Source organism: Anolis carolinensis, chromosome 4 (assembly GCF_035594765.1).
Source record: "Anolis carolinensis isolate JA03-04 chromosome 4, rAnoCar3.1.pri, whole genome shotgun sequence".
NCBI lineage: Eukaryota > Metazoa > Chordata > Lepidosauria > Squamata > Dactyloidae > Anolis > Anolis carolinensis.
The window spans coordinates 184,438,114-184,453,023 of record NC_085844.1 but is presented as its reverse complement, the minus strand read 5'-3'; the positions used below and the strand labels follow the sequence as shown (position 1 = coordinate 184,453,023).

Sequence of the window (14,910 nt, the reverse complement as noted above, 5' to 3'; positions counted from 1 at the left end):
GGGATCCTCTCACCTCTGCAGGAGTCTACCATATACCATATACCATATACCATATACCATATACCATATACCATGCAGCTGTGGACAAGTCTACATAGGGACCACCAAACGCAGCATTGCCCAAACATGAATCAAGGAACATGAAAGGCACTGCAGACTGACTCAGCCAGAGAAGTCAGCCATAGCAGAGCCCTTGATGAACCAACTTGGACACGGCATATTATCTGAGAACATAGAAATGCTGGACCACTCGAACAACCACCATGTCAGACTACACAGAGAAGCCATTGAAATCCGCAAGTGTGTGGACAATTTCAACAGAAAGGAGGAAATATTGGAAAAGAACAAAATCTGGCTACCAGTATTAAAAACTCTAAAATCAGAACAGTAAATAAGGGACTGTTGGGAAAGGAAAGCTTGGTGAAGATATGATGCTGGGGAAAATGGAAGGAAAAAGGATGAGGGGTCAACCATAGGCAAGATGGATGGATGGTATCCTTGAAGGGACTGGCTTGACTTTGAAGGAGCTGGAGTGGCAATGGTTGACAGGGAGCTCTGGCGTGGGCTGGTCCATGAGGTCACGAAGAGTTGGAAGTGACTGAACGAATAAACAACAACAAATAAGGAACAACACTCTCAAAGCAGAGGAATTCCAGAAATGAATCAATCTGGGCCAGAAACACTTCTGAACATTCACACTGGCCTCCAACAGACAAGAGTTCTTTCTCCTACACTGGACCTTCCACAGATAAATAAACTTCCCGTGCTTAGTTTTTCCAATATACCTCACAACCTCTGAGGATGCCTGCCACCGAGGTGAGCGAAATGTCAGGAGAGAAGGCTTCTGCAACATGGCCATACAACTGCTAGGTTGGCAAAGGCTGGGACCCACAGCTGGAGCTCACCGCACCCCCCCCCCCCCGGATTCAATCGGGGGGGGGGGGTCAGCAAGTTCAGCAGCTCAGAGGTTTAACCCACTGTGGCATCAGGGGGAATGCAAACACATACATATATAGTAAAGTCTGGTGAAAATAATCTTTGGTAGACTGTGGCTTGTACTTTTGGTGCTGTTTTCTCAGGGTGCCTCTAAGTCAAAGAATTATTGTATAACATAATGTGAAGAAAATAAAAAGCATACAAGTACCAAATATCCTATTACTATCAGTTGGATCTAGTGTGGAGGTCATCTGCAGTGATGATCTTTACCCCTTTTTGTACCTGTAATATGTGGATTCTTGTACTCAGCGCAGCAATAGAATTGCATACGTTAAGTGTTAGTCTACTCAGCAAGGGAAATTGCATACCCCTGGTTAAACTTTACTATAAGCTGTATTTCATAAATAACAGTTTACTTAAGACGAAGAACCTCTGCACTGGAAGACCTAGAGATGATTTCTCAGCTTAAAAATAGTGTTATTTATTTGCAGAGTTCCCACTTCTGCAGAATTCCTGTGCCCCTAACCAGGGCCAATATGGTGGGTTGACTGTACATGTAACTCTTTTAAATATTCCTCAATTGGCAGAGGTTATTTAAATGTGTTGTATTTGGGTTACAGCCATGTACCTACAGGGTAGGTTTATACAATGATCTGGGTTACAAAAGTATTTTAACAGTGTTGTGGAAAAGTAGGTTGTGGAAAAAGGTATGTGATCCATGTTCTGTGGTGCCCCTATTTTCATCATTATTTTATGTTTTCCAGGATTGGTTCTGTAGCAGAGCAGATAGGGATAGGTACTGCTATCTTTGAGACTCCCCCCTCCCCCAATTTCCCCCCTGTTGTGAATACAAGTGGGATGGCAGAGAAGCTCTACTTCTTTCTGATGTTGTAACTTTGCATCACATTCCTTTTACAATGTCTCTAAATATCCTGCTTTTCCAGTCTGATGAAGAACACACTGTCCTTTGTGTAAATGTGAAGGGATAGTGATGACAACATACCTTTAGTTGAAAAACAGCATCTATAAGAAGAGCAACTAAAATAGTTGATTTCTTGGTAGCTGCTTGTTTGTAAGGAAGAAACAAAGCAGCCAGAACCTGTTTTAAAGCACTTCTTCTTAACATGTGGGTCCCAAGCCCAAATGGGCCCCCCTTGGCTAAACGTTGAGGTCCCAAAAATTTGGCAACAGTAAACGTTTCCTGAACATCATCTCTAGTGGATGTTTTAGACATTTACACAAATCTGTTGTGCAATGTTTACAGTGGCCACTACAAAAGATGCTTCAAAGGTACTTCATAAAAAGAAAAATCAGCCAGTTGAGCAAGTCCTTGCAAACACTGGTTTGTTATCAGTAGATTAGCCTTGAATAGCCTTGCAGTTTCAAAGCCTGGCTGCTTCTTGCCTGGGGGAATCCTATGTTAAGTGGTGTTAAGTGGTTAAGTGGTGGACTGAACAAATAAACAACAACAAATAAGGAAAAGCACTCTCAAAACAGTGGAATTCCAGAAATGAATCAACCAGGACCAGAAACACTTCCAAACAAAGGATTCCCCCAGGTAAGAAGAAGCCAGGACCTGAAGCTGATAAGGCCATTAACGCTAATCAAGGTGATTAATTACACATTCACACTGGCCTCCAGCAGACAAGAGTTCTTTCTCCTACCCTGGACCTTCCACAGATATATAAACTTCCTTTGCTTAGGTTTTCCATTATACCTCACAACCTCTGAGGATGCCTGCCACTGATGTGAGCGAAATGTCAGGAGAGAATGCTTCTGCAACATGGCCATACAGCCCGGAAAACTAACAACCCAATAGCCTTGCAGTTTCCAAGCCTGGCTGTTCCCTGTCTGGGGGAATCCTTTGTTAGGATGTGTTTTTTGACCCTGATTCTTTCTTGTCTGGAACTCCCCTGTTTTCAGAGTGTTGTTCTTTATTTACTGTCCTGAATTTAGAGGGTTTTTTAAATACTAGTAGCCAGATTTTGTTCATTTTCATGGTTTAATTGTCCACATGCTTGCGGATTTCAGTAGCCTCTCTGTGGAGTCTGACATGGTGGCCGTTTGAGTGGTCCAGCATTTCTGTGTTCTCCAATAATACGCCGTGTCCTACATTTGCTCCAATGCCTGAATCCCTTCGCAGTGTTAGCCTTCAAATCATGCCAGAGTTTATAGAGACCTTCAGCCTATCAGAGGAGGGTTTTCCTAGCGCAGCCTTGGTTGCGTGCGCGCCTGCCCTCGCCTTCCTCGGAGGCTGAGAGAGTGTGACTCGCCCAAGGTCAGGCGTCCAAGGTTGAGCCCGCCTGCGTCGCTAACACCGCCCAAATTTCCGCTTCCGACCGTCACCGGCTTCCCGCCGCATGCGTTTTGCTGTCCTTTAGAGGTGGCAGGAAGCGAGGCTGCAGCCTGGAGCAGAGCTGAACCGGATTCAAGAAAGGCAAGACCCACGAAACGGGAACGGGTGGGAGGGAAGGGATCTTTCAGGCAGCGAGAAGGGGACCCCGAAGGCAAGGGGGCGAGTCCAGGGAGAGATATGCAAGGCATCTCTTCCAAAAAATGTGTATACAGCTAGTATCTATGGCAGGCATGGGCAAACTTCAGCCCTCCGGGTGTTTTGGACTTCAACTCCCACAATTCCTAACAGCCGGTAGGCTGTTAGGAATTGTGGGAGTTGAAGTCCAAAACACCCGGAGGGCTGAAAGTTTGCCCGTGCCTCTTCTTTGGTTATAATTATTTGAAGGCGGACTGAATGCATGGATATTGGTGTATGCATGTTACAATACAGTAACACCATATAACACAATTTTTGTTCCTGGGTTATAAATGTCATTTCCTAATTGGTTCTGTCATAAAACATGGAAAAAGTGTATTAAACTGCCAAAAACTTTGTTTTTGCGGGACATCCTGCAGCACGTTTTGCTCTAGTTTTTCAATGAATATTTCATCCAGTCTCAACCAATTCAAAATAGCTTGTGGCAGCCACAAAAATAAAGTTTCTGGAGTATAGCAACTACTGTACTTTCAAAGCAGGCACAGCACAATTAAACGGGAAATAATACTTTCAAACCAGGAACAGAATTTTATTTTTCAAATTTTGTTACATAGTGTAATGGTTCAATCAGAGTTAAAGAATTCACTCTTGAATTGCAGTTCTATGCTCAGTAAGGCACTGCAAGCCTCTCCTTAAAAGTGCTGTAATGTTTGAATACTCTGCTATTGTCATCTTTTCAAGGGGTTAATTTTAAAAATAATCCCAGAATTATTGACTGTTAAGGATATATGCACAGGGGGATGGCAAGGTAAAGGTAAAGGTTTTCCCCTGGAATTAAGATTTGTTGTGTCCGACTCTGGGGGTTGGTGCTCATCTCCATTTCTAAGTCGAAGAGCCTCCGTTGTCCGTAGAGTCCTCCAAGGTCATGTGGCCATTATCTTCCCACTGAAGCGGTACCTATTGATCTACTCACATTTGCATGTTTTCCAACTGCTAGGTTGGCAAAGGCTGGGACCAACAGCAGGAGCTCACCCCCCCCCCCTCAAGATTCAAACTGTTAACCTTTTGGTCAGCAAGTTTAGCAGCTCAGAGGTTTAACCCACTGTGCCACTGGGGGGGATTGCAAACACATGCATACTTAGTAAAGTCTGATAAGAATCATCTTTGGTAGACTGTGGCTTGTACTTTTGGTGCAGTTGTCTCAGGGTGCCTTTAAATCAAAGCATTATTCTACAACATAATGTGAAGAAAATAAAAAGCATACAAGTACCAAATTTCCTATTACCATAAGTTGGATCTTGTGTGGTCATCTGCAGTCATCTTTACCCCTTTTTGTACCTGTAATACGTGGATTCTTGTACTCAGCACAGCAATATAATTTTATACGTTAAGTGGTATTCTGCTCAGCAAGGGAAATTGCATACCTCTGGTTAAACTTTACTATAAGCTGTATTTCATAAATAACAGTTAACTTAACCCGAGGAACCTCTGTATGACTACAGTCACACTGAAAGACCTAGAGGTGATTTTTCAGCTTAAAAATAGTGTTATTTATTTGCAGAGTTCCCACTTCTGCAGAATTCCTGTGCCCCTAACCAAAGCCAATATGGTGTGTTGACTGTACATGTAAATCTTTTAAATATTCCTCAATTGGCAGAGGTGTTTAAATGTGTTGTATTTGGGTGACAGCCATGTACCTACAGGGTAGGTTTATACAATGATCTGGGTTACAAAAGTATTTTAACAGTGTTGTGGAAAAGTAGGTTGTGGAAAAAGGTATGTGATCCATGTTCTGTGGTGCCCCTATTTTCATCATTATTTTATGTTTTCCAGGATTGGTTCCATAGCAGAGCAGATAGGGATAGGTACTGCTATCTTTGAGACCCCCCCCCCCCAATTTCCCCCCTCTTGTGAATACAAGTGGGATGGCAGAGAAGCTCTACTTCTTTCTGATGTTGTAGCTTTGCATCACATTTCTTTTACAATGTCTCTAAATATCCTGCTTTTCCAATCTGATGAAGAACACACTGTCCTTAGTGTGAATGTGAAGGGATAGCGATGGCAACATACCTTTAGTTGAAAAACAGCATCTATAAGAAGAGCAACTAAAATAGTTGATTTCTTGGTAGCTGCTTGTCTGTAAGGAAGAAACAAAGCAGCCAGAAGCTGTTTTAAAGCACTTCTTCTTAACATGTGGGTCCCAAGCCCGAATGGGCCCCCCTTGGCTAAATGTTGAGGTCCCAAAAATTTGGCAACAGTAAACATTTCCTGAACATCATCTCTGGTTGCTGTTTTAGACATTTACACAAACCTGTTGTGCAATGTTTCCAGTGTCCTCTGCAGAGGATGCTTCAAAAGTACTTCGTAAAAAGAAAAATCAACCAGTTGAGCAAGTCCTTGCAAACACTGATTTGTTATCAATAGATTAGAAACCCCTGCTTTCAAATTTATTTGACACAGCATGCCTCAGCAGGGCGTTCCACAGATCCCACAGGAACAGTCTTAACTTGGAATTGGCACTGGGCTGAAGGGTACCAGCAACAGCCCCAGCAGAAGCATAGATCGCTAACTCACTCCTTTTGATATGATCAAAGTTTTGGGCATCTCGCTAGAAATGGAGACCAGCACAAGACTCCAGAAGGAGGGTTACACAACACCTGGCGAGCTTGCGAGAAGCAAATAAAGATTTTCCTATTCCCCAACAAAAAGGCTCACCAAGTTTTGAAGCAAAGTTTATTCTTGTCCAGCTGGAGCAGGATGACGGTCACAACAAGTTGCAAAAGGAACTGGCATGCCATTATACAAGAAAATCCACATTTTATACTTTTTACATTTTAAATTTCCTGCTCCTGCCCATCCAACTGGCTTCGCACTGATTGGTCAGCGGTCTGGGGGCTCACATGCCTCAGCCAATGGGAGCGTGGGCCCCGCCTGTGACGTCTCTCTCTGGCTGGCCAATGGGAGAGATGGAGGAGCGGCAGCAGGAGAAACAAAGGCAATCATATGTTGATGAAAGGATTATTGCGTGACCCTATACTGGGTCTATTGTCAAGCGGTCTGGCGAGAGCCCCAGGGTCCTGCCAGCCGGACCTGTCCTATAATACAATGATTGAAATAACCATTTCCTTGAATAGGGGCCTGACACCTAGATGTCAGTTCTATTGTCCAAAAGGCAGCATCATCGGCAGTCTTGATGAGATTATGTGATTCAGAGTCTGGGAAGGGGAAATGGTATTGTCTTGACAACTGTGGCATATTTTTGCCTCCCCGTGGAGGAGATATGCCATTCATATGAACGGATTAGAATGTCCAAAGGTTGCTCCATTCTTAAGTTGTCTGGCTTTGCCCTCCAAGGCTTAAGAAAGAGTCCATTGTGTTATTTCCAGGAGGGGAAATGAGGCAATTGTGGCAAAAAGCATGATAGCAGTTTAGTTTAAAAAATGTTCCGGAGTGAAATGGAATTGGTCTGGAGTGAATCCGTGAAGGCGCGGATACAGGGGCCTGGTGGGTTTCCGTATCTGCGGTTGGAAAAACCGCATTCCCTTGTTCCCGAGGTGGTCCTGGACTGCCTCAGTCAAGCTGGCAGAGATCCGCAGCTCGGGAAGGGGTGTATTGTTAGTTTTTGGGTTGCAGAAGGAGCCTGCAAAAGGAGCTCTTTTGCAGGTTGGAAGTGAAAGCAGAAAGCGGATACTATTTATTACCCTTGGTTAAAACATAGCAAAGGACAATAGAGCCTTGATTGAGAGCGGCTGCCTATTGTTTTCAGCTATTGTAGCTGCTTTGAAGAGGAGATACAATGTTTCAGAGTGACTGAAGCTTATTTGGAGTGGAAATTCAGGGTCTTCTATAAGCCCATGGAAGTAATCAGCTGAGTGTCAAAGCAATGTGAGTGCGGGGGCTTGTGTGCTGGACATCACTTTAACTTCCCTTGGCCACTTTGTAACAAAGTCCCTAATAAAATGTGTCTTCCTCTCTAACCCTATCTGGCAACATTGTATCCTTCCTGACTCTAAGCTATGAATTCACTCCTTTCCAAGCCCTGGATCCCTGCAGGCTCCTCGGGGACATTTAACTAGCGTCCCCAGAACGAGGAAGTGCAGTCATTTAAACTGTGGATACCAGTTCTCTGCTTTGAACCTCCGTAACTGTGGTTCACCAATCTTCACCAGACTAACGACATTCTGACTCTCTACTAATTCTAAGGATTGTTCAGTGGGGTGCCTGGATGGCCCCCCAGACCTCTGAGACCTTCCTTTGTGCTCCCCCTCTGACCCCAGCTTTCAGTGGGTTGTTTTCACTATTTTTTAATGAATTGGATTCCTTTTTTATGAATGAACTCTACTTTTTTATGAATGGACACTGACAGATGTCTGCCTTGCTGAACCCCCAATATCTTTTATGAATTTCCTATGCTAGGGACTCCCTTCCCCCACCCTGCATGCACTCCAAGACCACCCTTGCCCCTCTCTCCTTATGTGTTAGGGGTTCCCAGAAGCCCCTTGCCTGCAAGGAGCCATGTGGTACCCCAAAACCCCCTCTTTTTCCCCCGTGGGCATTCTGACTTCCACGAGACTGGTTCTCAGAATGCCCACGGAGCTATGGTGTACATGTCTCCCCAGATCTTCACAAAGGCGGGCCTCCGCTCAGATGGGAAAACTCCAACCTTTGTGGACCCTCATGTGTATCCCTGTACTGTTTATGAATTATATGTTGTACGTTATATAAAATCAAGAAGTAATGTGAACTTTCTAGCAGCATACCAAGGTCTGGGAGCACTCAGATTGCCTCAGATAATCACTTTTGACAAAGGACTTCCATGCATCTGACACAGTGGACAATAAGCTATTAATTTATCTCCCAAGCCTCGGAGGGCTTGAGGCCAGGCCACTTGAGAAGATGAGACACCCTTGGACATGTTAATCACTCTTCATAAAAGACATTCTTCTCTCTGTGAGGAGAGGAAAATGTTGCAGCCTTTTCCAAACAATGACACATCCCCTTTCCCAGGAAATTGGATCAGCGATCCCATCAAAGCTCTCAGATTGCTGCATATCGAACAATGGACTGGCTCTGGGTAGCCAGACACTCTCAGGAGACTTGTATATTCAACTTGTCATAGGACAGGGCTGGAGGGCTAACAAAGCAATTGTTCTGATCCGCTTGACAAATACAGCTCAGGAAGGGCCAACCCAAACCCAATCATTCTTTCAAAATCCCATTGTTGTATCCATGCACCACCTCCTCTTCCACCATTGGCCGAGTGATGGAAGTGGGCTTGAGCCCTGATTGGCTGAGGCGCTAGAGCCGCTGGCTGCTCCTCCCAGCTTCAGGAGGCCAGGAAACTCTGGCCAATCACAGAAAAGCGGCTCTGGGGGCGGGGGGCAGGAGATTCAAAGGGGAAAAGTGTATATAAACTGTATTCTGGTGTATCTTGGGATGGCATCTTCTTGGCAGACTACTGCATTCGTCATCTATTCCAGCTGGAATGCAAATAAAGACTTCGGTGGCCTTTGCTTCAACTGATGAGCCTTTATTGGGGGACATGGAAACTTTTAATGGCTTCTTGTGGTTATAAGTGTCGTTTTCTAATTGTTCTGTCATAAAACATGGGGGAAAAATGTAAACTGCCAAAAACTTTGTTTTTGCGGGACATCCTGCAGCACGTTTTGCTCCAGTCTTTCAATGAACATTTCATCCAGTCTCAACCAATTTAACATAGTTTGTGGCAGCCACAAAAACGAAGTTTCTGGAGTATAACAACTACTTTCAAAGTAGTCACCGCACAATTAAACAGGAAATAACATTTTCAAACCGGGAACAGATTTTTTTTTCCAAACTTTGTTACATAGCGTAATGGTTCAATCAGAGTTAAAACATTCAATCTTGAATTGCAATTCTATGCCAGGCGTTCAAAGTGCTCAGCAAGGCACTGCAAGCCTCTCTTTAAAAGTGTTGTAATTTTTTAATACTCTGCTACTGTAATCTTTTCAAGGGGTTAATTTTAAAAATAATCCTAGAATTATCGACTGTTAAGGATATATGCACAGGGGGATGGCAAGGTAAAGGTAAAGGTAAAGGTTTTCCCCTGGAATTAAGGCTAGTTGTGTCCGACTCTGGGGGTTGGTGCTCATCTCCATTTCTAAGCCGAAGAGCTGGCGTTGTCCGTAGACACCTCCAAGGTCATTTGGCCGTTATCTTCCCGTTGAAGCGGTACCTATTGATCTATTTACATTTGCATGTTTTCAAACTGCTAGGTTGGCAGGAGCTGGGGCCAACAGCGGGAGCTCACACCGCTCTCCGGATTTAAACTGCTGACCTTTCAGTCAGCAAGGTCCCTAGCTCAGCAGTTTAACCTGCTGTGCCACCGGGGGGGATTGCAAACACATACATATATAGTAAAGTCTGATAAGAATCATCTTTTGTAGACTGTGGCTTGTACTTTTGGTGCAGTTGTCTCAGGGTGCCTTTAAATCAAAGCATTATTCTACAACATAATGTGAAGAAAATAAAAAAGCATACAAGTACCAAATCTCTATTACAGTAGAGTCTCGCTTATCCAAGCTGCGCTTATCCAACATTCTGTATTATCCAACACAGTCTGTCCTTTAGTAGTCAGCTTTTTTAAGTCAATGTTTTCAATAAATCGCGATGTTTTGGTGCTAAATTTGTAAATATGGTAATTACTACATAACGTTACTGTGTATTGAACTGCTTTTTCTTTTGATTTGTTGTAAAACATGCTGTTTTGGTGCTTAATTTGTAAAATCATAACATAATTTGATGTTTAATTGGCTTTTCCTTAATCCTTCCTTATTATCAAACATTTTCGCTTATCCAACGTTCTGCCGGACCGTTTTTGTTGGATAAGTGAGACTCTACTGTACTATCAGTTGGATCTTGTGCGGAGGTCATCTGCAGTGATGATCTTTACCCCTTTTGTATCTGTAATATGTGGATTCTTGTATTCAGCACAGCAATAGAATTGTATATGTTAAGTGTTATTCTGCTCAGCAAGGGAAATTGCATACCCCTGGTTAAACTTTACTATAAGCTGTATTTCATAAATAACAGTTAACTTAACCTGAGGAACTTCTGTATGACTACGGTCGCACTGGAAGACCTAGAGGTGATTTCTCAGCTGAAAAAATAATGTTATTTATTTACAGAGTTCCCACTTTTGCAGAATTCCTGTGCCCCTAACCAGAGCCAATATGGTGGATTGACAGTACATGTAACTCTTAAATATTCCTCAATTGGCAGAGCTGTTTAAATGTGTTGTATTTGGTTACAGTCATGTAACTACAGAATAGGTTTATACAATGATCTGGATTACAAAAGTATTTTAACAGTGTTGTGGGAAAATAGGTTCCGGAAAGGTATGTGCTCCATATTCTGTGGTGCCCTTATTTTCATCATTATTTCATGCTTTCCAGGATTTATTCTGTAGCAGAGCAGATAGGGATAAATGCTGCTATCTTTGAGACCCCCCCCCCATTTCCCCCCTCTTGTGAATACAAGTGGGACGGCAGAGAAGCTCTACTTCTTTCTGATGTTGTAGCTTTGCATCACATTTCTTTTACAATGTCTCTAAATATCCTGCTTTTCCCATTTGATGAAGAACACACTGTCCTTAGCGTGAATGTGAAGGGATAGTGATAGCAACATACCTAAAGCATGAACATAAAGCAGCCAGAACCTTTTATAAAGTGCTGCTTCTTAACATGTGGGTCCCAACCTCAAATGGGGTCCCCTTAGTTAAATGTTGGGGTCCTGAATGATGACTTTTCCTGAACATCATCTCTAGTCTCTGTTTTAGACATTTACATGAATCTGTTGTGCAATGTTTATAGTGGACTCTGCAGAAGATGCTTCAACTGTACTTCATAAAAAGAAAAATCAGCCAGTTTAGCAAGTCCTTGCAAATGCTGGTTTGCTATCAGTAGATGTCCAATTTTTATATCTCTTTTATATACCACTTATATAACTGGGATCATGTAAAAAAACTGGGCCAAAATGTTTCCTGAGTGGGAAAGGTGAAGAAGCCCTATTCTAAAGGAATGAAAGAAAGGGGTTATTGAGGGGCAGGGTCTTGAACCTTAGATATTGGTCCTATTTTGCATTCTAGGCCTGGATATTTTTGTACTCATGTACTCATTCCTATTCCTGCAAAACATGGGGTATTTATGTTAAGAGTAGCAATAGAAGGGATCTCAATTTGCATTCCAGCCCCTCCTGCCTGTGCCCTGCTCTCAAATAATCAAACACTGAACTGGATTTTGCTCTATTTTTATAGATCCAGCAACAGAGCTGTTAGTTGCCATCAGCTGTCCTCCCAAACTGTATCATGTCTCTTCTACACCGCTTATGTTACATCGGGTTTCATGTTCTTGAGAAGGAACACCTGGCTAAAGATCTGGTGAGTAAGTTTGGCTTTGAGTTGTTTGCAACACGGAAAGCAGAATCAAGCAGGCAACTGGCTTTGCGAAGAGGGGATGCAATTTTTGTCGTCAATGAAAAACGGCAGGTGATACCGGGAGAAGTTGCATCTGAGTCATCTTCTGATAGTGGGATCCTCTACGATGTGGACCTACAGTATTCTGTTAGTACAGCCTCCAACATTGGCTTTGAAACAGAAGATGTACCTGGCTTCACCCTGAGTCTGCAGGAGCGTGGCTGCCAAATCCTTATCCCTCCCACCACTGTAGCGGATGAGGATGGCTGTGTCATTTATTCTGTGGTGAAATCTATTGTGGGCAACATTAGCCACACTCTACTTGACCGGTCTCAGTATTGTGGACCATTCTTGCCTGGTTTCCAGGTTGAGAAGGATGCCCTCAAGAAGTTCCAGAAGACTGGGGAGATCACACACTTTGACCACATCACTTTCGTTTGCCCCCAGGGCAGTACACAAGCTTTACTGGAGTGGTATGAGACCTGCTTTGATTTCCAGCGCTTCCTGGTCCATAAGCAAGATGACGTCGCAGAGGGCTATGTAATCCATGGGGCGGGTGTGGGTCTTCGCCTCACTGCTATGTGGTACAGTGGGCTTGACCAGGACTGTAAATTTATTCTGGCAGAGTCAATGCCAGGGCAGAGTCACAACCAGGTGGACAATTTCTTAGAGCAGCATGGTGGAGCTGGCATCCAACACATAGCACTCTATACCACAGATATCATAAGTACTGTTGCAGCCATGGCCAAGTCTGGAGTAAACTTTGTCAAAACGCCTGTAGAATATTACACTGAGAAAAGAAAGATGCAGGAGATACAGCGAGCTGGGCAGGATATTCAGCTCTTAAAAGATCGTGGTATTCTTCTGGATGCTGCTGTAGATGGAGAAGGAGACCACAGTGACCTTCATGGGAAACAATTCCTGATGCAGATCTTCACCAAGCCACTCTTTAGAGAGGAGACTTTCTTTCTGGAAGTCATAGAGCGATGTGGGGCTGCAGGTTTTGGAGAGGGAAATATCCGTGCTCTTTGGCAAGCTGTTCAGAATTATATGGGCCATCAGTAGGGAGAGATACTTCAGTTCTCAACTCAAAAAACCCTTTTGTGAGTCCCATGTGGTATCAATGCTCTTGCAGACCTACCTTTGTAGCTTGTGTTCCCATGTTAGATTAATAATTTGCCTAAGAGTTCTGATGAAGATACTATACTTGTTTCTTACATTAGCAAAGCACACTCCATCCTGTTTGCTTACTGTCACGTAGAAAAACTCTATATCCTATGGCTGACCTTTAACTAGAACTTGTATACGTCACTGACAGGAATTGGGAGACGACGGTAGGAAAGAACTATTGTGGCAGCAACCACAGCTTTTCAAAAGAATGCATATGAATTTTGTCTTTCTGTACATCTAAGCTAATATTTTTTTTCTCAACCCTGAAATGGTATAAGACATAGCATGCATTTCTGTCCCAGAGAGGAGTGAATGCTATTATTTTCAAGTAAGTTATTGGTCTATAATAAAACTTATATTCTTTAGGGACCTGGAAACAAAGTCTGATATAGCTAAAATGCCCTTTGAACAAATCTTTTTCTGCTGTCCCTTCCTTAAAATGAGGAACTTACTTCTGTCTCTACTAGTCTTGCTGCTTATACAATTTCTGTTGCCCAGTTTGTAATATTCCCAGTGAAAAAAAATCTTCCTATTTTGCTTTAGTTCACATGCCATAAAAAGGATTCCATTGACTGTAGAGAGCCAGAGAGACAATGCACGTTGTTTTAGTTCAGAACATGCCTCAGTAATTGCCTGGACTGAATGGTATTTACCTCACTGATTCCTCGGGTTCTTGGATTCTCTTCAGTACTAAATGAAATCTAGATTTTACTGGGAGAAGATATGGTGCTATTATTTGTGTTTTAGTAATATTATTGATGTAACAATGGCATTACAGAGATAGTAAACTATTATTTACCTATTGAATTATTTTTCCTTATTAATATTAACACAGAAACCCATTGTTACAGGACTACACAATTGGAGGAGTGGTGAACATAGGGCGTGTGATTTTCTTTAAGAATATCAGCTTGCTTTTAAATATACCTATTGAAGACTCCTGGAAACACAACCAACATAAACACAACCTGATAAAATAAGTGAATCAACTGTATAAATAAGTGAAAAATAGAAACATAACTTTGCATGCTGTTGGGAGATATATCTTAGAAACTGAAATGGAAAAAGAGAAGTGGCATGTTGACACCTGCCCAAATTTGTCCCAATCCCAAGGTAAGGAAGTTGGAACATTCAAAAGCATGAAGTCTATCTCAAAAACAAAAGGAAGCTTGGCTTTCTTCCCAAACCCCTTTGAGAGCTTGAACAGTTGGTGCTGTTGAGCTATTACTTTTCTTCTGCTTCAGGGCTCCCTCCTAAGTATCTTAGCTGTTGGGATGGAATAACAAAAGCAGCACTGTTCTCTTTAGAAACACAGTTTCATTCATTGTTTTTAGGCATACTATTCTTTTTCTACTGGATGTGATGGCGTAGTGTTTTGATATTTTAGTTTGGTAATTTAGTCAGCTTGTTTGTTTGATAAACTCTCAATTTCTGTAATCCTGGATATAACTTTTTCCAAGTATAATGGTTCCCCTGTATTTCCTTTCTCCTTAAAATTAAAATAATTGATAATCTGTTGTCATTCTTAGAAACCACTGTGTATAAATCTTGTTATTTTTTTCTGTCTCTTTTTTCTAAATCATGCTTTACTGATTTATTTGCCACAAGACCAAGCTTTTTGAACTTGATATCTTCCACTTGGGGAAGCTAACATAGTGGTTTATCTGTACCTGATAAAAGACCATAGTTGACACCTTCCAGCCAGCCTGGAAGGACCTTCCAGTCCTTCAAGCAAGCCACTCTTTTCGGTCAGTAGGCAGAATGCTTTTTTAAAAGTGGTAATTTTTGTGTGTGTGCATATTGCAATTGTGGTATTATTTGTGGATGGCACAACATACTACATATGTGTGAACAGTCTTCT

The 14,910-nt window shown here is 42.6% G+C and overlaps 1 protein-coding gene across 1 annotated transcript; it reads left to right on the top strand.

Annotated features, from left to right (window-relative positions):
• The first annotated feature begins 3,141 nt into the window (after positions 1-3,141).
• On the top strand, positions 3,142-14,581 carry hpdl (4-hydroxyphenylpyruvate dioxygenase like). Its single transcript, XM_008109525.3, has 2 exons — positions 3,142-3,373; positions 11,721-14,581. Exon 2 carries the CDS (start codon positions 11,772-11,774, stop codon positions 12,942-12,944), a length of 1,173 nt encoding a protein of 390 aa, XP_008107732.1. The 5' UTR covers positions 3,142-3,373; positions 11,721-11,771; the 3' UTR covers positions 12,945-14,581.
• The last annotated feature ends 329 nt before the right edge of the window (positions 14,582-14,910 follow it).